This window comes from Nymphalis io, chromosome 7 (assembly GCF_905147045.1).
Source record: "Nymphalis io chromosome 7, ilAglIoxx1.1, whole genome shotgun sequence".
In the NCBI taxonomy this organism is placed as follows: Eukaryota; Metazoa; Arthropoda; class Insecta; order Lepidoptera; family Nymphalidae; genus Nymphalis; species Nymphalis io.
This window is the reverse complement of record NC_065894.1, coordinates 11,309,907-11,336,741: the sequence shown is the minus strand read 5'-3', so window position 1 is coordinate 11,336,741 and position 26,835 is coordinate 11,309,907. Positions and strand designations below refer to the sequence as shown.

At 36.3% G+C, this 26,835-nt stretch overlaps 1 protein-coding gene across 3 annotated transcripts in view; it reads right to left on the bottom strand.

Annotated features, from left to right (window-relative positions):
• Positions 1-454: 454 nt before the first annotated feature.
• The window catches only part of LOC126769448 (mitogen-activated protein kinase kinase kinase), a 54,823-nt gene continuing 28,442 nt past the window's right edge, over positions 455-26,835 (bottom strand). The window contains exons 2-12 of one of the 3 annotated variants that reach the window (XM_050488255.1): positions 12,616-12,755; positions 10,377-10,569; positions 8,995-9,170; positions 7,864-7,884; positions 7,067-7,256; positions 6,233-6,403; positions 5,811-5,963; positions 2,069-2,179; positions 1,620-1,755; positions 1,223-1,334; positions 455-986 (exon numbers count right to left, since the gene is read on the bottom strand). In XM_050488255.1, the coding sequence (XP_050344212.1) occupies positions 495-986; positions 1,223-1,334; positions 1,620-1,755; positions 2,069-2,179; positions 5,811-5,963; positions 6,233-6,403; positions 7,067-7,256; positions 7,864-7,884; positions 8,995-9,170; positions 10,377-10,569; positions 12,616-12,755 (1,895 nt within the window). In that variant the 3' untranslated portion in view covers positions 455-494. Of the gene's footprint in view, positions 987-1,222; positions 1,335-1,619; positions 1,756-2,068; positions 2,180-3,347; positions 5,596-5,810; positions 5,964-6,232; positions 6,404-7,066; positions 7,257-7,863; positions 7,885-8,994; positions 9,171-10,376; positions 10,570-12,615; positions 12,756-26,835 lie in introns of those variants that run through there. The other 2 variants (XM_050488256.1, XM_050488257.1) reach the window with 2 other exon arrangements.

Genomic DNA, 26,835 nt, shown 5'->3' with positions numbered 1-26,835 from the left:
CATAATAGATTTACACGATACGTCAAATACACACACGGCGCCGGTCCGGGGCGTCCATGGGCACCGAGGCGCGGGCACCGGCACACGAGCTGCGGGCACCGTCACACGAGCTGCGGGCACCGTCACACGAGCTGCGGGCACCGTCACACGAGCTGCGGGCACCGTCACACGAGCTGCGGGCACCGTCACACGAGCTGCGGGCACCGTCACACGAGCTGCGGGCACCGTCACACGAGCTGCGGGCACCGTCACACGAGCTGCGGGCACCGTCACACGAGCTGCGGGCACCGTCACACGAGCTGCGGGCACCGTCACACGAGCTGCGGGCACCGTCACACGAGCTGCGGGCACCGTCACACGAGCTGCGGGCACCGTCACACGAGCTGCGGGCACCGGCACACGAGCTGCGGGCACCGTCACACGAGCTGCGGGCACCGTCACACGAGCTGCGGGCACCGTCACACGAGGTAGGCGCGGAAGGCGCCGGGCCGGCGCTACGAGCGGCGCGCCGCGGGGCTGAAGCGCACGCGCGCCGAGCCCGACGCGTCGCGCGCCGACGCGTAGCTGCTGTCCGTCTCGCTCGCACTGTCGGGCGGGGTGGGCGCGGGGGGGGAGCCCGGCCGCCGCAGCTTCTTGAGGCTGGAGCGCAGGCGGGGCGGCTCGGGGCCCAGGCAGGCGGGCCGCGGGGCCCAGTAGCGCCGCGAGGGGGACTCGTCGGCGTGCGAGTCGCCGGCGGACGAGTCGGACGGCGAGCGCGCCTCGAACTCGTCGAAGGGGTCGGCGCGGTAGAACAGGTCGAGGCGCTCGGGCGGCGGCTGGAAGTGCTCGCGGTAGTCGAGGTAGAGGTCGGCGAGGCGCGGCGAGGCCTGCGAGGAGTGCGCCGTGCCGCGGCCCGAGGTGGACGCGGCCTGCGCGGACGGCGCGTACGACGACGGCGAGTCCGTGAAGCGCAGCGGCTTCTGCTCCTCCGTCTGCAGGCTCGGCAGCTGGAACGTGACGCGACCGTTACACGATGCATCGTCGAAAATTGATATCTCGAAGATTGTTAATGGGCAATGACAGTACGATATAATAATTAAAATATTCGGTTTGAAAAGTCTGATCGTCCTAAGTTCAGAAAATCATTCATTATAAAAATAATTTTCAAATACTCTGCAGGATAAAACTTTTTTATTTAGTCTCAAATAAACGTCGAGGAACTTCTACAAAGGGCCCCACTTACCGCGGTCCCGGTGAGCGCGTTGAGCGGGGCGCGCAGGTGTCGCGCGGGCCCGTGGTATGTGTTGTGCGCGAACCCGTACCCCTCGTACACCACCTCGGGCTCCAGCTCCGGCCTGTGAACATCGACATTGTCATTTATTTATCTGTATTATAAACCACAAATATCGTCGTTAAAAATTAAACAAAATAGTGTTAGGTATACAAATCAAGACAAAAAAATCTTTAAAGGGGGGGGGGGGGGTTGTTCATTGACTCAGAACTATTTCAATTTGAATGGTGAATGAATCAGCATAATTATTATATGAATAAAAAACATATCATATCTGAGTTCGCGTTGTAAGACCGTAGGTACACCGACCGGGCTGCATATCTCTATGAAAGAATACAAGGGTAGGTACCGGTGCGGCTGCAGCGTGGGGTGCAGCGGGCTGACGTTGGACACGCGCAGGTCGTAGCCCGCCGCCACCCCGCCCAGCAGCGCCGCCAGGTTGTACAGCACCAGCTCGATGATACTGGGCTTCTTGTACTTGTAGCCTGCAAACGGATACATTCATCAACGACGTAATAAGCATTTCTATTCGATGAATAAAAATGACAAGATATATATATATATAGCACAATTATTGTGCTATATCGGCATCGATCGGCAGGAGCTGATAAATGGTTGCAAGAAAAAATAATGTTCGTAAAGTACACAATATAAAAATTAATTTGCTAGGAGTAACAGACTCGCTATCATTTATCTGGCTGTCATTTTAAAACAATTATTTTTAATTCTGTGAACAAAAATATAATATTGATGTTATTAATGTAAAAAAATAACTATGTATAAATAAGTAAAACTCACCTTCCGTACTGTATAGTGTGGGCATCGGTATGGAATAACGAGAAGACGAACTCAGAGGGTACTCGGGCCCCCAGTCGTCGGGACTGAAGTCTGTGTAAGGAAGAAAACAACCTATGTGAATGGAAAACATAGGTTAGTACTATAACTAGTGCGTGCTGTGTAATAATGAATTCTGTGATAACGTAAATAGAGTTGAAAATTATTAAGCAAATTCTTTATTAAGTCCGCTTCAATATCAGTATAAATAGGATGTAAAGAAATGTCAAAAGATGACCTCAATTGTTTGTTCGTTTTTTTTATGTAATCCGTGAACATACAACTTATTGTATGTATAATGAACGAACGTGTCCAAAGCTTTGCCTGCGTTTCATACAAGTTATATTGAAACGAACTGTTGAGTAAAATGAAGCGTTTTTGTCAAATACTTGAATGTTATTATCTTCACATTTTTTCATTCATGAATCCGACAAGCTAGTTTATGAAAACTATTCAAATGATTTAACATGTCTTAAAGTACAGAAGAGTTAATATTTGTTTTGTTAGATAATTATATTTTATAATATGTTATAACAATCATTATAATGTATAAAAACTTTCTGTAATTTAACATAATTTAATATTTGTCTTTATTATAATCAAACGAATTAACTAAATAATTTGCAGTTTTAAATACAATTTTCATATTAACATTATAATCGACATGGTCTATTTTATTAAATTGTTGACAAGTACTAAAATATACATTTAAAAAAAAATACAAAATTAACATTTTAGACTAAACGATAACGACATTTTAGACACAATTTCACATTTAAAGTTTAAAAACAGGAAAAAAAATATGTTAACAAAAACACTAAGGTCTACGAGTGTTCATAGTTACATGCTGTGTGTATTAATCTACTATATATCTACGCATGCCAAACAGTTCATTCTAAATAATGAGCAACATGGAGGATATCATATAATAATAATAATAATAAAACTATTATACTTACATGTGCAAAATAAACTTTTCATAGGCACTTATTATTTTTGTTAATCGTTATCTTTTTTTTAAATGTCATCTTCACATCTCTCCCGATTAAAATAGCCGGAGTGAGGCAAGCGCAAGCTGTTTTTATATTCACTTCAGTTTCACCCTTCACCGTTTTTTAATCTGCATTTTTATCATTGTCATACCACAGATAAGATATCGTTTCTCTCTTTTTTTTTTTTGTTAAAGGGTTTGTTAGTTTCTATATTGATTAGTATACCCATGTTAAAAGAATACACCAGAGTTGATTTTATGGAAAAGGTTTATTTGATATATAAAAAATAATAATAATTAATAATAACTATAGAGAACCAGATCACCGAAGAGTTTCTGTTCATAAACTTTTACAAAGGGCAAAGTAATCTGTGTATTCTTATTAATAGTTCTAGACTATATTAATCGACATCGGAGCCTCTAGTGTTTGTCGCGTCCACCACCACAGGTTGTTACCGTCGAATGTTACAGCGGAAAGATTTGTACTATCATAAAATTTCACCTACCGTCAATATTGAAAGCCTATACGATTCCGTCGTCTGAACTTCATGAAATATTTGAAATTGTTAAATGATAAAAATAAATGTATTTGAAAAAATCCCATAGACTTTCACTTACACGTCACCACAACGATTGTAAACATTTGAAAGCGTGCCACATGGTGATATGAGACGAAGCATTATCATACGAACTAACAAATAAGTAAGTACGACAAATACATATATAGTTATAACTTATCGATTATAGCTTAACTATGAACTGAGAAGCATGCATAGCGCTTATCTTTAACTAACTATATGAAGACAGGCTGGAAGCAAACAAATGCTTACAATTTACAAAATGAAAATAAAAGTCAAACGAATACTAAAAAAAAAAATCAACAGATAATGCACAAATTCGAATATCACACGACAATCTTTCTAATTTTAAATAATAAAAAAAAAAATAACTAAATTACATTGATATGTATATAATCTGCAACAATTCACATTACGTACAGATTATTTAAAATGCACTGTTTGTGACATGTCATCCAATAAAATGTTTAAAAAAAAATAATCATTTTTATACTAGTTTCTTTTGCATTGTGATAAAAGCTGTTTTCATCTGATATAATATTTAAATTCAATTAAAATGTACTTACAGGGATATGGCAGACTATCTTGAGACGTTCCTTTGCAGCAAGAAAATAAAAGAAAATTTTTTTTTGATAAAACCACAGATTAAACTGCAAAAGAATAACATTAATATTTTTTAAATTAGTTTTTTACCGTTACCGTTCGCATTACTCTATTACAATGTTTTAGAATTGGCAAGATGTTATTTTATATTCAGTCGAACGATTTTGATTCACCTTTAAGTCTTTTAAGCGATAAATATCTAAATAAACTAACCTAAGTTTATACCACATTAACCAAAATTTTGAGAAACTTTTTTTTATGCCATTTCGATTTTTAATTAAAAAACAATTGCTATATGAACACAAATCATTGATATCTACGTACGTGCGTACATATCGTCAAATAATAACATAATCTTAATATTAAATTATATCTAGTGAGATAAATGCAGCGTAAATCATAGTATTACACAGATTAAACACAGATTTTTAAATTCATGCATTTTTTTTTTACACAAATATTTTATTCGAGTGAAATCGCTACTTATACAATACAATAAAACTAAAATCGATTATGCCCGTCTCAATTCGCTTTTCTACATACTTTGTATAAACAAAATTAAAAAAATAATTTATTTATAAACTTACGTGTTCGTAGCGATTTCTCTGAGAGCGAAAAATATTACAATCAACGAATATTGATCTTAAAGCTATTCCTAAGTAAAATAAGTCTTTTTTTATTTATTTTTTATTCTTAATCTAATTTACGTACTAATATCAAATCCATGGAACATCATTTACTATTTATATTTACAGATTAAAAATGTCGCTTAGAGACGAGTATCGCTGGATCCGATCGAAACCGATATGAAGTTGAGGATATTAGTATAACATTGATCATTCACAGAATATCTAAACGGTATCGTATAATCGTCATAAACTATGTAACAGAAAGGAGTAACCAATCGATTCGTTTCCAGAACGAGAACTGATTCGATTCCGACCGGACACGTCACTCGTCCCTGAGCAGCTCGGTCGTCTCGGAGGAGAGCCCGCCGGCGACCGCCAGCAGCCCCACCAGGTTGTTGGAGCGAATGCTCTTCAGGAAGTTCCTCTTGACGTCCGGCTTGCGCGGCGGCGCGTCGAACACCGTGTCGTAGTGCGCGAGGGGGGCGGCGAGGGGGCCGGCGAGGGGGGGCGAGGGGGGCGGCGCGGCGGCGGAGCACAGCAGGAAGCGGTGCCGGCGCGGCTCCCGCTCGCGCAGCAGGTCGTCGTGGCTGCCGCTGCGCTTCTTGGCGAGGTCGGCCTTCGGCGCTCGCACTTGCGATTTCGATTTTCGGGGTTTTCGCTTCGGGTCCTCGATCGCGCCTATCGCTAAGCCTGCGGCCCGGGGGGGGGGGGTTACTTAGCGTTAGGCGTCGACTCCATCGCCCCGCCTCGGACCGGAGCGGCGAGATCGACGATCGTTTAAAAGCAAACGCGCCCCGCCGACGCCCGCTCGACCACGCGAGCACGGTCGGCGGGAAAAGAGAAATCGAGTGTCTATCGGGCGCGGCGGACCTGCGGAGCGTTAGTAAGGCGGAGGGGGCGGTTACCGGGCGGCGCGGGCGCGGCGGGCGGCAGGTGCGGCGCCGACGTGGACGGGCGGTGCGCGCGCGGCCGCAGCGCCGGCAGCGGCAGGTGCGCGCGCGCGCGCTGGTGGCCGGTGGACGGGCCCCACGTCTTGCCCTTCACGCCGTCCGCCGGCACTGCGGGCAGGCCTCGGCCGTGAGACAAGCGAGGGAGCTCGTTTTCGCTCCTGGGGCGAGTTCGAATTGAAATTGTTTCCTCGGGGATTCGGGTACCCTTTGCAGGGTTCCCCGGGGCCGGTAGATTAAAACTACCGACTTGTGTGACTTCGGCTTCCAAAATCCCAGACTCCCGGATCTGGTCTCGAGGAGTATGTGATATGAGTCTCAAAAATATAATTCGGAGGGACGTTTTTACCAGATGTCTCCCCGACATACGAAATACTAACGAGCGATGGCTCTCATGATGGCGGGTGATCCCGGCGGGGTGTCCTTGGCGACGGCCACCAGCTGCTTGACGCTGCACTCGTCCTCCGAGGGTCGCACGGTCAGGGTGTGCCGGAAGTCGAGCGGAGACGAGATCGTATCTTTCTTGAGCAACTTTATCTTGCTGAATTTGCCTGGAACATGAATGAGCTACATCATTTGAAGAACTATGGGAGCACATTAATAAATTACTAGTAATTATAAACTAGTAATTCTAGTAATTACTAGTAATTCTGACTGGAAACTCATCTACCCTTTTTGTATATATAAATAAATAACGAGTGTGTACGTTAGAGTGAACGCGCATGCGTGCGTTCTCCTGTGTGTGTCCGTCAGTTGACAACATTTCACAAATGAGTAATAAAATGAGTTCTTAAGAAATCGCACTGCTGGACTGATTTATCACTGTCATTCGCTGTCCTAACCTATTTTTACGTTTTAGGCAGACAGTCGCTCAAATGGGTCTGATAGTAAGCGCTTACCACCGCACATAGAAATTCGCAATAAAAGAAATATTAACCATTCCTTAAATCACCAAAACATCACTAACTTACTTGTGCCTGTACTTACACTAGCTCACTCACCCAGGTGGGTTTGCACAAAACCCTACCACATAGAAATAGCGAAAACTCATGGAAAATGACGCTTTTGAATAACATAACTGTATTTCTTCAAACAATAGTTGTATAGACTTAGTAAAGAAAATATCTAAACTGAAGTTTCATGAGTCAATTATAATAGTAACGATGAAACATAAATTTCTAGTAGAAAGTACACCAGTTATAGTTATGTTATACCTTTTCTTTTATTAGGCTGTGGCGGCTGACTGTGCGACATGTTGCTCGCAACGATCAGTATGTGCAACTCCCTCGCTGCGAGATCAATCTCTCTCATCTCCAGTTCCCTCTCCTTCTGCGCCAGATTCTGCTCGACTAGACGTTGTTGTAACTGAGCACGAGTCAATTCCTCCTCGCGACAACGTAGCTCCTGGAATCGATTTTAAATTGTATATTTAAACATTGTGTCATTAAAAATATGGCATGTTAATTTTGAAAGCCGATAACAAAAAATGATATAAATTATATATAATAAATATTGAGAGTTCACTTATTGCAGTGTGATTTCTGACAGATTATGAAGAGTCCACCACATCTCATCTTATCACTTTTTCTCCTATGAGTATCGTTAAGGGTTTTTTTTCTATCGTTCAATACCATAATTTAACAAGTCCATCTTTATGATGGCTGATGATGATGTCCTCTTGACCAACTTCGGTGAAGGTTCTCTTCTACTTCTATCTCTCGACAGACTAAATATATGCGCACGACATATAGTGCACAAGTGTGTCCGCAAACAAAGGCGCGCTGTCTAATCCCTCTTATAAAATCAGGAACAGCAACCAGATCGTATCGGGAAATAGTTTTCTGTCAGAACATCATCATCAAAGGGATAAGAGCAAGCAAATGATGTTGATGATAATGGTGATGAGATAACTAAATACTAAAATAATAAAGACAAGTAATAATATAACATAGTAAATATATATACAATAGACAAAACAGTTTAACCGAAGCTTACAGTATATAGCACTAACCTCTTCGATAGTTCTGCATTCCTATGTAAGCGTTTTGAGGAAAAACAAAGCCAAATGTTAATAATACGAACAAATGTATATAAACACTCGCAGACATTCGAGTATTACTTGTAATATGAAATCAATACAATCGGTAACATTCCATTCAACGCATTATTGTATACATACATATTATTTAAAGGTAAATTAATTTTAGAATATTTCTTTATACACAATGTTATAAGGTTACATCAAATTAAATAAAAATAATATAGCTATATTATATATATTCAAAATGTCTTCACACCGTTGCTAAATTTTCGACAAATACAATATAATGTACAGCGTACTTTTTTTGGACTGTGTATTGCTGTTGGCCCTACTGGCCTCTACAGCGTCACCGGGCGGGATGGGCCAGTTAAACTCAGCCGGATGTTGGGAGCCACACGACGGGCTCGAGAAAGACGGACGTCCTAAAGGTGCCTCCTGTGAGGCCGGACCTCGGCTTAGGACGCCGTTGAATTCGGAAGGGTACACAGTAGTGCTTTAGTGTGGTTGGTTGAAAAATAATGAATGTGACTTATTTAAAATTGATAAACGCTGTCATGGCCTTTTTCAAATGCGTTGGAGATCTAAAATTCTTACATATAAAATGTTCGTATATCTGTTAGTCTGTTTGGAAAGTGGCTAACGGTCAAACAATATATTTTGCGACTATGTTTACATAATAAGCTACACCTCAAAAGATTTATATACAAACATACTATATAGCCAAGTTCTGAAACTATCAACTAAAATTTAGTGAAACTTTATAAAAAAATATTGATTTTTGCGTGAATCCACGACGAAACAAAATAAACGCACTTATAAAATACCATGCTATCTCATACGTATCATAAGATTATAATTTTTCATTCATTCCATTAATTTTTTTTTAATTTTTTTTTATAATTATATATTCAATAGGATTTTTTTCAGGATTCGTTAATTATGAATAACTTAGATTATTCTAGATCTCGACCAATTATATCATGTCAATTCAAGGTGAATGTTTTTTATTTATATTTACACTTACCAATAAAATAGACTATATAAGATAACAACTCGGTATTTCGAACCTAAGTTAGGTTCCTAAAAACTCAGACGCCTTACCTTCTCCTTCCTCCTGAGATCACGCAAAACCTCTTCGATCTCCAGCCTCCAGCCGTCTTGCATCGTGTGAAAGGACTCGTGAGGCGCCCGCGTGAACTCCGACTGCCTGATCCTCTCCAACTGTGTCAGGATCTCGGGGAATAAGGGTCGTTCGCGAGGATTGGAGAGCCAGCAAGCTACAATTTAATGCATATATATTTAGACAGAATAAAAACTAAGATTTTTGTTTCATATCAAAAAATTAAGTTCGCTTAGTATATATGTATATTCAAGAAACGATTCGTTTTGCTTACGGGTGGTAAAACTCAGCAGCAAGCATATGGTAGCTGTCATGTATGACGATAATAAATACAATTCTACTATCCGTAAGCTAAACGAATTATTTTTTAATAGTGTTGAAACACAATTTTCCACTCATAAATCCATCTCATTAATTGTCATATCATTTATTAATTAATTGTAATTACGTTCATTTCTTGGCGTTACCTTAATCGGCAATTCATCTGTAAGTAATAATTTTAAGTGTAATATTACAGCTCCATCCGATTGGTTAAAACTGTTTTAAAATTCAGCCGCATGATTTTATTCCCTACATAAATACATAGACAAAATATTTTTTAAAGTAAAGAGAGATCAATCAGTTTAATTGTAACAGCCTGTGAATGTCCCACTGCTGAGCTAAGACTTCCCCCTCCTCCTTTTTTTGAGGAGAAGATTTGGAGCTTACTCCACCACGCTGCTCCAATGCGGGTTGGTGGAATGCTCAAGTGGTAGAATTTTAGTGAAATTAGACACATGCAGGTTTCCTCACGATGTTTTCCTTCGCATTCAAGCACGAGATGAATTATAAACATAAATTAAGCAAAAAAATTCAGTGGTAATTGCTCGGAATTAAACCCATGATCATGGGTTAGTTTTAAATAGTTGTGAAAAGGTCAACTGAATTCTAAATTGTCTTTCATGTATTTGTCATTAAGTAATTATTGGTTAAGGCTTTGAATGAGACTTACTTAAATAGACCAACATGGCTTAGAGGCTAGAACTTATCTCGTGCTTCGCATTAAAAGAAAATTAAAAGGAAACCTGCATTCGTCGAATTAAATTCTGCTACATGAGCATCTACGTTGGCAGCTTGGTTCCAAACCTAAATCGAGGAAGCTTTTGTCCAACATTGGCACATCTAATGTCTGTTACTTGAATGATGTAAGGGGAGCTATGAATTTTTTTTATGTTACAAGTGCTTTGCCAGCTTTTAAGGAAATAATACGCTCTTCGAAAGTTTCGATGTGATATCGATTCGGAAAAATCGCCGGCGAAAGCTGGTGGCTGTGCAAGGCAGGAAATGCTTTAAAAATTGCGCTGTTTAGATATATATTTATTACCTTCCATCAGCACTCTCCATGGTTCCGGACACGTGCTTGGTATGGGTAGCGTTAGCTTGTTCACTGCGACTCCGTACGCTACTGCTAAGGCGTCGATTCCTTTGTATGGCGTTTCGCCCGTCAACAGTTCCCATAGAAGTACACCGTAGGACCACACGTCGGACGCATGAGAGAACGTCGAGTTCTTTATCACCTTTAATGAAAATATGGAATACGTTGATATCACGCTACTATCCTAACTGATATTATAAATGCGAAAGCGAGTTTGTTTGCTTGTTTGTTAGGCTTTCACATCTTAATTACTCAACTCATCATCAATAAATTTGCATACACGTTGTCAGGGGTACTGTAAAGGTGATGGGTTTAATTTAATCTTATACCCCCTCAATTGGATTTTTTTTACGATCCTCAAAAGATTCTAAGTATATTTCGTATGTAGGTCAATTATGATACAAAATAGGAAAATATTTTTGGACCGCCTTGTGCAGAATCGTTTCAACTCACAGAAGCATAGAGGTGCATTAAGTTCAAAAGAGAAAACCATTTTTATAGTGACGTAACTATGTTACTCTATATATGTATATAAGTATAATTTTATGTATATTACTTTAAAGACTGTTCAAAATATATTTTTTATTTATAAAATTGTTTTTTTCTTTTCAATCTAAACGACGTTTCTTGGTGTTGTTCTTGGTTGGAACTTTTCTGCATGAAACGATCAAATTAAAGATGAAATAGTTATTGTCGAGTAAACGGCCAGAACGATGCTCTTCGATTAATTGGAAATTTTATTATAAGTTTCTGTCATAGTACCAGCGTCATACGACTGGATAATCTCATATATAAACTTGGAACTTGGTATAGCAGTTTGAGATTAATAGACTTCGATATGCTTTGACTAATTTATGAAAGTAGGCATATAGATAGTTGTATTATTTTGTGGAGAAGGTTTTCTATTTATACTTTATTGTATTATTAGATATCGCCGCAGCTTTTTTTATGTTATATAAGTAGGCGGCAAATGGACAATCTGATGGTAAGTGGTTACCACTTTATTATAAAGCAGTTTATAATATATCCGCATCACAACGCGTGCTGTAGTATTAAGTTAGTGCTAAATAGAATCAATACATGCGCAATGCTATTTCAGTTACATAACAAGTCACTTTCTTGACATTTTACCGTCATCTTTGTCGTCATTACTAATTGGATATATACAACGTAAATAATAAGTATTTACAAAGTTATTAGTTATTTTTATTAGAAATATCCTCAATAGTAATTTTAATGTAATTTAATATATGTTTATCCTAATACAAAGGATCGTAAACACGTCAACACTTCTCCCGGCAACTCAGTCAACTCAGGCAACTCAGTCACGTCAGCCACAGAACACAATCGTGGATTTGTCAGAAAGTGATATGCGACTATAATAATTGAAGAGATGAAAGGATGAAGGTGATATTTAACATATTTTTAATTTTGATTTTATGTAATAATTGATGGTTTTATGCCCGTATACGTACTTTCTTACGATAGTCATACGAACGTCACGAAACATGTGTTTTGTTACTTTCATTCATTTTCTATTTGTGCATTCGCAGATCACATAAACCGACGGACTAAGGTGTTATATGTATATAAAATAAGAATATTTTTTATCAATAAATATATTTTTCGTTAACTTTTATTTCATATTCACCGATTATATAAAAAAAAACTAAAACACTACAGTGTCACACGACAGTGCACTTGTACCTCAAAATCACGCATAAGTTATTCACGCATATATTCAAAAAATAAAAATTATAATGTCTTTAAATTCCTAGTTTCTACAATCTTAGTGATGCCTCGTTGGTCTAGTGGCTTGATGTAAGGCCGCAGAACCGAAGGTCCTGGCGCCAATTTATAGGTCGGGCCAATAAAAGGTTATTGGGTTTTTCTGTCAGAAAATTCTCAATAGCATCTCGGAGTCTGGAAGTTGGAAGTGTGTAAACTCCTGTGCCTCCAAAGCACGTAAAGCCGTTGGTTCGGCGCCTGAACTCTTTACGATCGTGTCGGATTGCCGTCCCATCGGATTATAAGAGTGAAAGAATAGCGAGTGCACCTGTGTTTGCACACACACTTGTGTACTATAATATCTCCTGCGTAGTTGGCTAATCTCTCTTGAGATTGGCCGCCATGGCCGAAATCGGTCTGGAGAACATTATTATTATTATTTTTAGTTAGTGATAATTACCTCGGGCGGCATCCAGGCGTAGGTGCCCGCGGCTGACATCCTGGTGGTCTTGTACACTTCCCGGGCGAGACCAAAATCTGTTATTTTAAGAGTCTTGTCTTCGAGATTATCGTCAGGCAGTATAGTCTCGCTGAGCAGAACTGTAACAAATATTTAATTTAATATTAAGCAATTGTCATTTGAAAAATATTGACGTAATATTGCAATACTAATATTATAAATGCGACGTTAAGTTTGTTTGTTTGTTACGCTTCTTATATAACACCTCGAACCCGTTCACATGCGGGCGAAAACTAGTAGCTTATATAGTAATAAAATAATATATTATTGATGAATAATATATAATTTCAGTAAATTTAATTTACGAAAGTGTTCTGAACATTTAAGCAAAATAATGACGGTACTTTGGGTAGTTTAAGCGCAACTAGATAACTTTTCTGAAACGATAGTTAACCTAACTACTAAAATAATTCAATGTAATCTAAGCCCAAGGAACGAAATACTTGTAAATAATATGGTAATACTACTCACACATCGGATATACAACCGCCAGACAACAATATTACTATTGTTGTGTTACGGTTTGAAGTTGAGTGAGCCAGTGTTATGGTTAACATTTTTTGCCAATGTCTATGAGCGGTGGTGATCACTTATCATCGAGTGGCCCATGTGCCCGTCCCGCCTTCATATATTATAAAAAAATAAATTAAATGCTGGTTATAAAAATGGTATCAACATTGTTTTAATGGTGGTATAGACGTAGGTTTGCAGTGGGTTGGACTTAAAACAAAGTCTGCGTGACCTAAATGTTTGCATGAGGGTGTTTTATGAGGTAACGCTATTGATTGCATGCCATGGTCCAATTACAATAGAACTTTTGCACAATAACAGAATATTGTAAGTATGCCTTTGGATTTTCTCTCGTTTACTGGTGTTTTATAAAGGAAAAATGTAATATTATGTTGAGTGTTCCAAGAATTTTTCGACAAAACCGTAAATATTCGTACGGTTTTGTCGAAAAATGTAGAACTCTTGAACTTTAGCTTGAAAGCTGTTTCTTTCCTATTACTGGAATTGGAAATCGATTTGTGTCATTTAGGTCAAACGTTGAAACCGAACTAAACTTAGACGACCTAGCTGTAAAAGTCTTAACAGCCCGCCAACATTTGTGCAGTTTCTAGAAATATTGATTTTCTCAATTTTTAAAAACAGTTTAAAAGAACGATTGTGCTTTGAAAACTCTATAAATCAAAAAAATTTTTTAGAAGGCTTTTAACAAGCACGTTTGGTATTTCATTTTACACTTACACATTTAAAAGAAATACTGTCACCAGACAAATGTACCGTAACAGCCTGTGAATGTCCCACTGCTGGGCTAAAGGCCTCCTCTCCTCTTTTTGAGGAGAAGGTTTGGAGCTTATTCCACCACGCTGCTCCAATGCGGGTTGGTAGAATTCACATGTGGCAGAACTTCAGTGAAATTAGACACATGCAGGTTTCCTCACGATGTTTTCCTTCACCGTAAAGCACGAGATGAATTATAATCACAAATTAAGCACATGAAAATTCAGTGGTGCTTGCCCGGGTTTGAACCCACGATCATCGGTTAAGATGCACGCGTTCTAACCACAGGGCCATCTCGGCTTTTACAAACAGACAAATGTATATATTCTATATATATTTGTGTATATCTTACCTGAAAAAACTCAAACTAACATGGAGTTTTTTTTTATCACGTATATATTATTCTTGTATAAAATAAATAAATTTAATTAATGACTTCTAAGAGTAAGCTGATGTATTTATAGGCAAATCAGTATTAAATAAACGACTCAAGAATTATTATTAAAGTTAAATTGATAACATAAAAAAAAAAAAATACCGAGACATAGGTAGCATGTGGCAACGTGAACCATTAAAAAAACATTAAAGAGCCGAAGAAAAGTGACCTTCGGAAACGCCGAGGCGTATTTCCCGTACTGTTTTGTTACGTGACCAGAAACATAAACCGTTTTACGATCCGCCCCACTATTGCTTCATTGAAATTTAAGATCCTTACTCGTTAGCTATGAGTAAAGACATTAAGCCAAGTTGTGCGTTATTAAGCACATAAGGAGAAATATATTAGAATACTTGAATATAGACTTTTTTAATTTTTTTTGGAAGATGAGCAGATAACCAGACACCAGCTAGATAAGACAAAAGTCTTCGATCCAGATAGACGCAATTGCTTTACAGTCCTTCAATCCTTGATCACGTGACCTAACAACTGTTTCTCTAATATTTATACGTGTATTCAACAAAGTAATTTATAAATCGATATGTCGAAAGATAATATGTAATGGGCGCTGATACTAAGTATTCACCCCTCCAGCTACTGTCTATATATATATATATATAACTCATACCGTCAATACAGCGCTAACCCCATGGTTTCCATGAACAATGTTATGAGCCCGTAATTACTGGCAGACTAACCTTTCAAACTGGAATACAGAATTACAAAGTATTGATGTTCGGGGGTAGAATAATTGATGAGTGGGCGTTACTTATACAGTCGAGCCTGCTCGAAGCTACAATTATTAAATAATGAAAACGAATAAAATAATTAAGCAAATTAAAAATTTGGGATGCTTGCTGGTGTCGAAACCACGATGTTTGGTTCTAGTTTATTTATATTGGACTATCCAGCAACATGTCTAGCTATGATAATTGAAGGAAATGAACACCTTAGTTTGTTTAGTGCTTTATGTAAATTCCTCTGGGAGGTACCACCTCACATTTTTTTTTTTTTTTTTTTTTTATAGAATAGGAAGGCGGACGAGCATATGGGCCACCTGATGGTAAGTGGTCACCAACGCTCTTAGACATTGGCATTGTAAGAAATGTCAACCATCGCTCACATATCCAATGCGCCACCAACCCTGGGAACCAAGATTTTATGTCCCTTGTGCCTGTAATTACACTGGCTCACTCACCCTTCAAACCGGAACACAACAATATCAAGTATTGCTGCTTTGCGGTAGAATATCTGATGAGTGGGTCGTACCTACCCAGACGAGCTTGCACAAAGCCCTACCACCAGTAAAATTATTCTACCAACAACCACTTATACTTAGTACTGTTGTGTTCTGGTCTATACGTGTTACTGACACATTAGGTGACCCACTTGCCAGTTCTCCTAACTATAACAAATAAAAAAGAAGTTAATTTTGGGTACTAACATTTTGGACATTTAACCAAATTACTTTAAAGAACTTGCTGGCATGATCAGACTTGGGACTCCAATTAGGCGTAACGTCCATTTACAAAACGATTATTGTCAAATATCATTACAGTTCATCAACCGTTAATACATCACCGGCAACATGTCCCGGAGAACCGTATTACCATATCTCGGAAGGAGTCGCACGTGAATTCAATTCATACGTCCATCACGGTGTTTCACAAAGAACCAGCGGCGCCTGTCCGACTGTTCACATGACGGCTGATCTCGATGCTTTAATAGGATTACCGTACGTACCCACTTTAACTTCAAACATGTTATAACTATCGGTATTGTGTAAGCTTGTAGATACACGTTCTATTGAAGAACTCCTTTTATGTGGTTTTGTTGAAAGTAACAAATGCTGATTGGATTTAAATCTCGTAAGTAAACATTTTAGGGAAACCTGCATGTGTCGGATTAATATCTGCCACATGTATATTCACCGACCTGAAGAAGATGTCCAGCAGTGGGACATTTAGACTGTAACTTTGCATTTATTTTATTTTATCTAATTATTGCTGAATCGCCAAAAATAATAAGCACACCTTAAATTACTATCAGATGATAATGCATTCATACACAAAGATTGTCTTTGTGATACAAAAGTATAGGTATAACTTGGCCAACGTTAATGCTTTTATTCTTCAACCGTCATAAATCATTAAGCATTCATTAAAGATCTTTACTTCCCTCACTCACTCACTCAACGTAATCGCTCAGTCAGTCGCAATAATTGTAGTACCGAACAGAAATGTTGAAATATACAGTCTGACAGAAACCAGTTCCACCCATTAATATATAAAGACATTTCCATTTCTTGGACAAAGTGAAAATCCGTCATGGTCCCGCAATCAGTAAATGGATAATATCCATAAATTTTTCATCGTGATTTTAATTTGGGTACTTTAACGTCTGAAAGTGACCATTTTAGGGCATCGGTTATAAGCGACGGTGCCTTAGCAGTCTACAAAGCTGTAATCAATTATTTTAAAACGATTTATAAGAATTCCGCTCTTACCTTAATAGTAGCAACGATATTGCTCGGATCATTACAAAGTAAAATCTTATAAATAAATACATAAACAATGTCTACTTTATTTACATCGGAAAAAAAATACGTTTCATCTATAAATAACTTATTAAAGGTTGAACATAGGTTCTCTATTGCACTTAAATTTAAATATCTTCGTCTTCTATAAATATGTAATTTGTGAAGTTAGACAAGTGAATGGATCAATTAAAGACAAGCGATTGAGAAATTACATTGAAAATATAAACCTGAAGATTGATTAGGATGGAAATATAATACATAGATTATATATTTCAAAATCTCAATATGATCCGCAAACCTGACATTAGCGGCATGCCGCCAGCCGTGAGTCTTAATATGTCTGAAATAACTTGATAAAGAGATATGGATAAGTTTCCATATAAAACGTGGGCAAAGATCCAAAGCTTAGCGTCTTCCCTTTCGGTATGTGACTACACTCGGATGAAGATTATGAATAATTCATTTGTCGTGCGGGAAATATAGAAGTACAGGATATAGATCCGGTCCTCTCCTGTCTTTAATCGGAGACTTGGAATTACAGAGTTGAATGATTTATTAATGGCCCTTAACGACCATAATATAACTGATTAATGATAAAAGCTTATCGAGAACGTAAACCCTAATAAAGGAATAAATAATAAATTTCATGTTGATTTTGATCGTTTATGTTTTATAGGTTAAATTTAGTTTATCTTTGTTATTTAATAGTATTGCCGAATCGTAGGGTTATAACTGTAAAAAGCAATGTTGGCTGCTTGAAGTGTGAATGTATATATTCTATATTATAGGACTAAATGGTTCTGTGTTCTTTATTGTCAGTTGACAAACTTTTAACCGGGTAAATTCAGACTATTTGTAAGCTACAAAAAGACTAAATTCACGTTTGCCACGACAATGGGTGAAACTGCGAAGCGCTATATAATAATATTATTACTAAAACCTTCTTCGAAGTTGTATTGGTTTAATAGTTTTTTTTCATATTGTGTTACAAAGTTTTCTCCATTAATATACATTTTTATATATTACATAAATATCCCAAAGCCATGTATAAGATGAACTACGTGTACATACTTAAATGCGTCTCGTTGTTAGTTCCGGATAGGCACTTGGTTTTTTAATGTTGATATAAATAGAATATGATTGATTTGTATCATCCTGAACTACTTTTCTGATTCCTCTATGTTATATTGATATACACCATATTTACCTTAAGATTTAGGAGGCAGCGTGAGGAAACTGGTTATTCGCCCAATGACACTTATACTATCAGAAGTATAAAACTGTAAATTTTTTTTGACAAAATATGTCTTGTAGAGTCTACAGACGTTCTTCTCTTATGCGTTTGTTGTAACTTCCTATCGATTTATAGTTTGCTATTTTATATGTCTGTATGTTTTCAATTCCAGACAGCATCACAATCAAATTTAAAGGATTGCAATTTTTTTATCTTAATTGTTTAATCCTAGTGATTCTAGAATCCTAGGCTGGTCTGGATGAAGTTCGGCCAGCCTGTCTATGATAGGTTCTCTATTATGGATAGCCATATACCATTCTGAGGAATAATCCAGAATGTGATGTGCAATATTTTTTAACATTTAGCAATGTGATTTGAGATGGTGAGCAATACAAAGTATAACTGTTTGTCGGCAGAGTAAACGGTCAGCGACGGTAAAATTACCCGTACAGTCTCTAACTAGAACCTGAATAGTCGCAATGCAGGTAAACCTATTAGCTATTTGTTTCTATTAGCTAAAACGATTCGCGTAAAAGGTAAAACTGATATGCTAAGATTAGAAATACCATTTCCATCCGTATATTAGCTATAACAAAGATCATAATATCATTTTTAGGTTTTTAATTTATTATATGACTTTGGATATGTACTATACCATGATACGCAGTTAATAAATATTTTAAAGCAAATTAATTTAAACTATCGATAACTTAATTGTTATTGAGGAAAATTTAAAGTTTATAATGTAACAAGGGTTTGTATCAATATTAATTTTAATGATTAAAAAATACTTTTTTTTTAATCTTTAAAGTTGCTAAAAGGCAGTCTGTAAATGTTATTTTTCTAAACGTAGACTTACTGGAAGTAGAAGGGTTGGAGAGCTTATTCCACCACGATGCTCTAATGCGATTGGATACATTTGTGATACAATTTCATCTGACACAAGTAGGTTGGCTCACATTGAAATTTAAAATAGCAATTCCTTTAAAACATACAACATTGCAAGTGAAACATTTTTTATTAGTATGAAAACTTCGACTGATGTCATCTAGTACTAATACGCAATCGCAATACGCAATAAAAATACGCATACGCAAAATCCGTATAAAAAAAAAAACAAGAAAAAAAGAAAACATTTAAACCGTAGAAATATCGAGAAATAGAATCTTATATTTACATATAACAAAAATTTTAATACCTATTTACAAAAATCTACCAACGCCTTGAATTTTAATTCATTGTATTTACCCAAGAAAGCGGAATTTATGCAGGTTAGAGATCAGACATTAAATAACGAACGAACATATATTAAGCGTTGCTTATTTATTCAAAAACGAAAAAAAAATCGGATATTAAATGGTAATCTTTATATAGCATGTCTGTATAATTGTTAACGCCATAACGTGAATACGAATAGAATAAGCTTGATCATTTTTATCTTAAAATTGAGTTCACCTTTATATGTCTTAAGAGCCAATTCTTGGATTTTTTACCACCATTAATTCAATCATTTGTTTCAGTAAGTATCAGTAACCTGTTAATGTCCCACTGCTGGGCTAAGGCCTCCTCTCCCTTTTTGATTTTTTTTTTGATTTTTTTGATTGATTCCGATGGCATTCAAGTCCGATATGACTGTACAGAGTTCAGGCGCATCACATGCCTTACGGACCTTAGAATTTTCAAAGCGTAATAAACGTACAATAAAAGTACTGTTAGTCTAGTGAAGTTATAAAAAAAAACAAAAGCCATAAGCACTAATGTTTATAAGTATTTATATTATAATCCTAAATTTACAGTGACTTATTTTTCTTGTATCGCTTTTGCTACACGCGATTCGCGAAGGATCTTCAAAGGGTCTGGCGGTAAATAGGTTACAGCAGTTAGTGTTGTTGCTGGAACAGGAATTCGACTAATCACTAGATTGACTCACTTTTTGGTAAAAAATGTATCGACTTAATTCTCATATATTGCTGATTGACAATTTACAATTGTCGTCAATCGATAGTAGTATGTCAGCAATGTGTATATAACGATTCGGGATAACTACCATATTTACTTTACTAATACGTACTGTTCGTATTAGTAAAGTAAGTATGGTAGTAATTATTTCAAGGTATATGTATGCATCTATATATAATTTCATTAAATGCACAGTGCGGTCTCGTTATTTTGGCGTGGGGCCCGTGCACGTGGAAAGCGGTTTGCACCGGCGCATGCGCTGAATACCAAATTTAGTTTAACCAACCGCGAATATATTAAGTGTTTAGACAATAACAAACTCTATTATTCGTGGAAAAGCATTAGAACGTTGACTTACTTTTACGATATATTAATAGTTTTTGTTGAAAGAAATATACGACTTGTTTATTTGTCATTATAAATTACAGAAGCGAAAACTCTTTAGTTAAATTCTGATTTATCTCTTTCTGTCATTAATGATTTGTTATTCATAAGAAGAAGATGCAGCATTTGTTTAACTAATAACCCGCTAAATATTTTTCATATAAAGGCCGTTACTCTTGTACATAAACAAAAGTATGTAATATAATTACATTTGTCGATAGAGCTTTCTGCAAGTCTGCCGCATTGCAGAACCTTCGGATAATCTATGCAAATACATTTCTATCGTATGATATTTCTGACATATTTTTCCTTCCCCCTTTAAATTTTTTTTCTGCTTGTAACAGTATACTGGTAAAAAGGTGTAACAATAATGGTACGTACTATATATGTATGTATATATACTAGACTCATCAATTATTCTACTGCCAAACAACAATCATTTGTATTTCTACGTACCGTTTGAAGTTGAGTGAGCCAGGGTGATTATTGTTACAAGGGACGTAACTGATTGCTGGTACATCTGGAGTGTTTGGAATGGTTTATATAATTTTGGACTTAATCAAGCAGGGGGGTAATATCTGCAATACGGGTGTTTTACAATGAGTTTTCTGTGTGTTCGATGAATATATGTATTGTGAGAAACGACCCCCGTTATTCGTGATACCGAGAAACTAACTTACTCAACAAAATGCTAATAGCAAAGCCCTTCGAGATTATTAATTAGTTTGTCGAAATAATACATTTATATATAATTATTCCGTGAATTTAGAAAAACCATATTACATGTCTCGTGTTAGCATTAGATTACACTATTACATTAAGCTTGTCCTGTAATTATAAATATAAGAATAAAAACAAAAAAAAAAACTAGCAGCGGCCACATCCCGTTCATGTACATTTTAATCTCATTTAAAAAACTCTCACAACTAGAGGCCTCTTACCTTCGGATGGCCTATTTCGTTGTCTGACTTCGTATCACAAATTAAGACAAAAAATTTACTCGTTGTATTTTCGAATCTATGTCTTAATAAATAAAGTAAAATAAAAAGTTAAATTAATAAAAAAAACTTCTAAAGTAAAAAATTAAATGTGATTGTTGACCTGTGCCTTTATTATAAGTACCACCTAGTAATATATTAAAATATTTTTAATACAAACGTAACGGCGTCGGGGGACCGCATTTTCAAATTAATCGGACCTATGAAAGTTGGTAAGAACCTTTTATCAAGTAGGAAATGACCTGATGATCTTCAAACGTTTGAACAGATCTTTATAATTTATAACTAAGAGCCGTATCGATCACATCACAGGTCTCAAACAGAAAAAATGCATCAAAATCGGTCCATTGAGACAGACACTCAAATACACAGATACACAAGTTAAAATTATAACACCCACCCTTTTTACGTTGGGGGTTAATAAGATAAATTTTATAGATATTTTTGTGTAAGTATTATAAACAAAAGTCTTTATAGTATTATGAAAACTGTACAAGTTTCCAGTCTACCAAATATAAATGGCAAAGTTCTATCTGCTGATCGCGCGACGGTCAGACTCGGCGAGATTGCTTCGAAACCGTTTATTTTAATGACAAGACGAATCTGAGGAACTGCACGTCTCAATCGATGTGCAAAAAGAATTACGAAAATACCGCTTGTTTCATGTACGATTTATTCCACGATGGAATCATTATTGTATTATATCTTAGTATTAACAAATTATATAAAAATAAATGTATCTTCTTTACCATTCGTTCGATTAAGTTGAAACTTTGCACTTCTTTGAAAATTCCTGTTAAAGTGCCAACAATTTTTAACAAAACAATATAAAAGATGCACTGTAATGAAGAGCATTGAGCTAGTATATATTATTTAATATTATAAAACATAATAAAACGTAGTAAATGTCTACCGACGCGTATGTATGTCTGAACACAATAAACTCCAAAACTGTTTTCACTAATAGACGGAGTGATACATAATGTAAATTAACTGAGATTTTGGGAAATTTGGATGAATTATGACGATACATAAAAAATAATACTGTCTGGGAGCTTTACTGACGTCTCAAGCCTATGTATTATTTGGGTTCAGGCGTTCTCATCAATTCCAACAAGAAAACCGTCATCAAAAATCGCAAATATTTACGTTTATTATTATCTCTCGGAGATATGTTTATACTTTAATCTAAATTTTAAATATATTGTATCACGAGATCTCATAAACAATGCGTCAGATTGACTTGATATTGAGACGCTCACTAAGAACGATTTTAAGCAAATCCTATCCAAAATACATTTTTCTTCTTATCTACCCGTGCGAAGCCGATACGACTAGCTAGTTTGCATATATACAGCTGTCCCGATAAGCGTTTAGTTTATTTAAATACATTTTTTTAAGCAAGTTATTATATATTTTTACGTATTTTTTAAACTAGTTACACGACAATACTAGTAGAAATATCTTAGCTTGATATTGGTAGATTACGATTTATATATTTATACGATTATCTCTCGTCTGCGTTGTCACGTCTTAAACCCCAAGACAGCTATTAACGTTTCATTCCGCTAGAACGGTCTGCATTCAATGTCGGTACCGAGGCTCCATCACCCATTTTACGCATACGAATATTTAACATTTCGGTGATCGAATCCGCGATCTCTACATAAAAGCTATTTACAAGAACTGTTCCAGTCGTCAACAAAGCATCTAAGTATGTATATAAATAAACAAACGTTATAATAACGTAAATGAGTCTACTCTGCACCTTATGATCATTTACGTCTGCCTAAACTAAACTCAAAGCGGAAATGTCAAAAGGAAAACTGCGAAGTAATATAAACTTTATCGTTTAGTAATAAAGCTTATATTTGTTTTAAACGGTTGATGGTTTCGATGTGCGAGTATGTATGTATGAACATTGTTTATATATGTACTTGTAAGAGGGGTAAGAGCTCGTAGAGGCATTGTTATCTTTTTTATTAGCCGAGTCGAGGGAATTTCAAGTAAAGGGTAGATAATATGGCAAATAAGGTGTTACACAATGTTCCCAACATTGTACAAAAGTTTTCTGCACTTCAAGATTACCGAAGCTTCGAAGTATTACTACAAGTCTTTTGTTTATATTTCAATAGTAACGGCTTTCGTTAAAAATATTGTTACGGGTGATTAGACGACAAATAATTCTGTTTCCTTTTTTCCAATGTCAAATCAATAATGCCAGAAAGAGAGAAATCCATGTTTAACTAAACAGTCGCTAAGGGATGTTTGTAAGTAATGACTATTAATATACACTTGAAAAATGTTTCTTTTTTCTCTCATAGTGTTCTGCGTTAAATGTTGCTACGAGGGCGGACCCTCATGGGTAGTGTCGTGATGAGTAGTAGCGTGATATAATTCAGTCTATACCATTCTCAACTAATGGCCTATCTAATGCAAATATTTTTACAAATGGTAGGTTCTGCGATTCGCGCGTTCAAACAAACAAACACTTCAGCTTTATACATACAATAGTAATAATAATAATATCCTGGGACATTTTTCACATATTAAGCTTGTGCTATAGAAACCAGACAACTGATATACTACTTTTCTTTTGTAAATACATACTTATATTGATAATTACACCCAGACTCAGGACAAACAGACATGTTCATGCACACAAATGTCTGTCCTGGGTGGGAATCGAACCCACAACCTTCGGCGTGAAGGGCAAGTATCTACCAACCACATCAACCGGCTCGTCAAATAGTAATATATTAAAGATGAAACCTTCGCGGAGAACAATTCGAAATTAACCAAATACTTTACATGTAAGTATGGAAGCTAAAATAAACGATTTGTAATCTGGATAGCTCAGACGGGTTTCCTAGACACATACCTACATTGCATGGAATATTCTTTAAAGTTGGCAATGAAACTGGATATAAATTTCTTGCCGCTCTTAGAGGCGACACTGCTCATTATGCATACAGAAGTATGTACAGTATTTCCGACAAAATAAAAAGAGTCGCGACGATATTGGCCGAGTCTATTTATACAGAAATAAGATGAGCCAGTCATTTCCAACAACGACATAAAAAACCCTAACCTAACTTGATTAAAATATATTTTGATTACTAAAAAAGATCGAACTCAGGAAGGTTAGTTAGTAATGGTAGTTGTTTTTAGGTCGCCCCCCACTATGCATTTATTGTTATTATTTATTGATTGACGATGACTGAAAAAGTTACGAAGCGGAGCCGTGATTAAATATATTTACAATAAATATTTTAGCAGGGCTTTGTTCAACCCGAACCACTAGTTCACCAGTTATTCTACCACCAAACAGTAATACTTCATATTTCAGTGTTCCAGTTTAGATTATGAAAGGACTTGTGGAATTACGGGTACAAGTGACATAACATCTAAGATCAAAACGTGGTTGACGCTACATTGAAGGAGTAGAAGTTGTTTATATATCAGTAAGTATTCCATTGGTTTGTGTGCCTTCGTAAAATAAATTAAAAAATAGTTACTTGTGAAAAGAAACCATTATAAGCTGTTGTATCTGGTGTCCGGTACACAACCAATATAAAACAGTCATACCACGACAAACGGTATTAATAGGGATTTCATAAAAATATTTTCGAGTTACCAGCACACTATTTATCCATATTTATATAATATTCGAGCAAATCTAGTTATCTTTGTGTCTCAATTATTTTCGACATCTCTGACATTTCCGTTATGGATTAATTTCAAAGGTCATCACTTTATATAAACCAGTTTCTATTGAATACATAAAATTTAATAATATGTACATGTATGGTATTTTTATTTTTTAAATTTAGCTTGTATTTTTATGTCCTATATATATTTTGTCATTTAATGATACTTTTAAGTCGGAGGATTATATTAAATAGTATCAAAACCCGCGTCACCGCCAGTGCGGAATTCAGTTTGTGACGAAAATTGTATTTCAGTCATTCGGTAGCAGCGGTAAGCAAATAGCCAAATAACCTTAAAAAGAAACAGTTATTTTGAAATCACAGACATTCACTTCAATTTTATTTATTTAGTGAAATTTATTTATTATACTAGGAAAACAAAGCAGACGTTTACCTGCCTTTGAAAACATACCGATTGCACAAAATAAATCAGCTGAATAATTTATCTTATTATTCGGTTTTTGTTGGTTTTTGGTCGCTAAATGTGTAATAAATTTCTACTGGGACGGTACTTTTAAAATCGTCGATAAAATAAGTCATAAAAGTTTCCGCTGCTATTTTTTTAATTCAAATTATTAATTGTATTTACACGTCTCTTTACCCATCGATATACACATGTATATGCCATGCCAGGTGGACCGACGACCTTAAGAAGGTGGCGGGCACCAACTGGATGCGGAAGGCGGAGGACAGGGAGCTTTGGCGCACCTTGGGAGAGGCCTATGTTCAGCAGTGGACAACGATTGCCTGTTGATTGATACACATGTATACATATCGAAACTATATGTATAATACAGGACTCGGGTAATATGACATAAAACTAATCAATTTGTTTAAATTACTGGAACACTAGTTTAATTGACAGAACAGTTACTCAAATATTTAAGAATTACGACGGTCCGCAGAAAAAATGTTTAAAACGTAAAAATAAGATATTTTCTGAGAAACGTTTTTATTTACGATTAAAATTGCTAAAACAATAAATTCTAATATGTATATTACACAAAATGTCATTTTTGTTATTACAGGCCGTATAAAATGTTTATGTTTGACATGGGACGAGAAAATGTTATTTTTATAGAGTAGACGACTCAGTGAGACTTTTACGATTGCGTTTTGCTGGAGACATTACGACTTCTCAAAATTTGTTTGTAGACTAAATACATTAGATGCCTTTATATTATGCTAAGTGTAAAATAAAATGTAGTCTTTTATGTTTGTTCTGACTGTACATCCAATTTTTGCTTAAAATAATTAAATGTATATTTTCTTTATTTATACACTTAAAAAGGGGTAAGAAGAGTAAGAAACTGCACTTTACAGATACTGACTGCTTTTACTGCTTTCAATACCTTCTATCGGAATTAGTGAGTGGAGCGATAGGGTCGCCAAGGTTGTATACTACTCATAATTATGTTGTATCCATGTTTCGTATTTTTTTAATATTTGTGGTATACAATAAAGTATTAAGTAAAGTAATTAGTGTGCAGTGTTCAAGTTAAGTTTCTTATGCTATATATATATATTATATATATAATAAATGAATGATCCAAAACTATAGAAAATAATTGTGTTTAATATAAGAAGTAAGTAAAAGAAGTATTCTGTATGGAAAA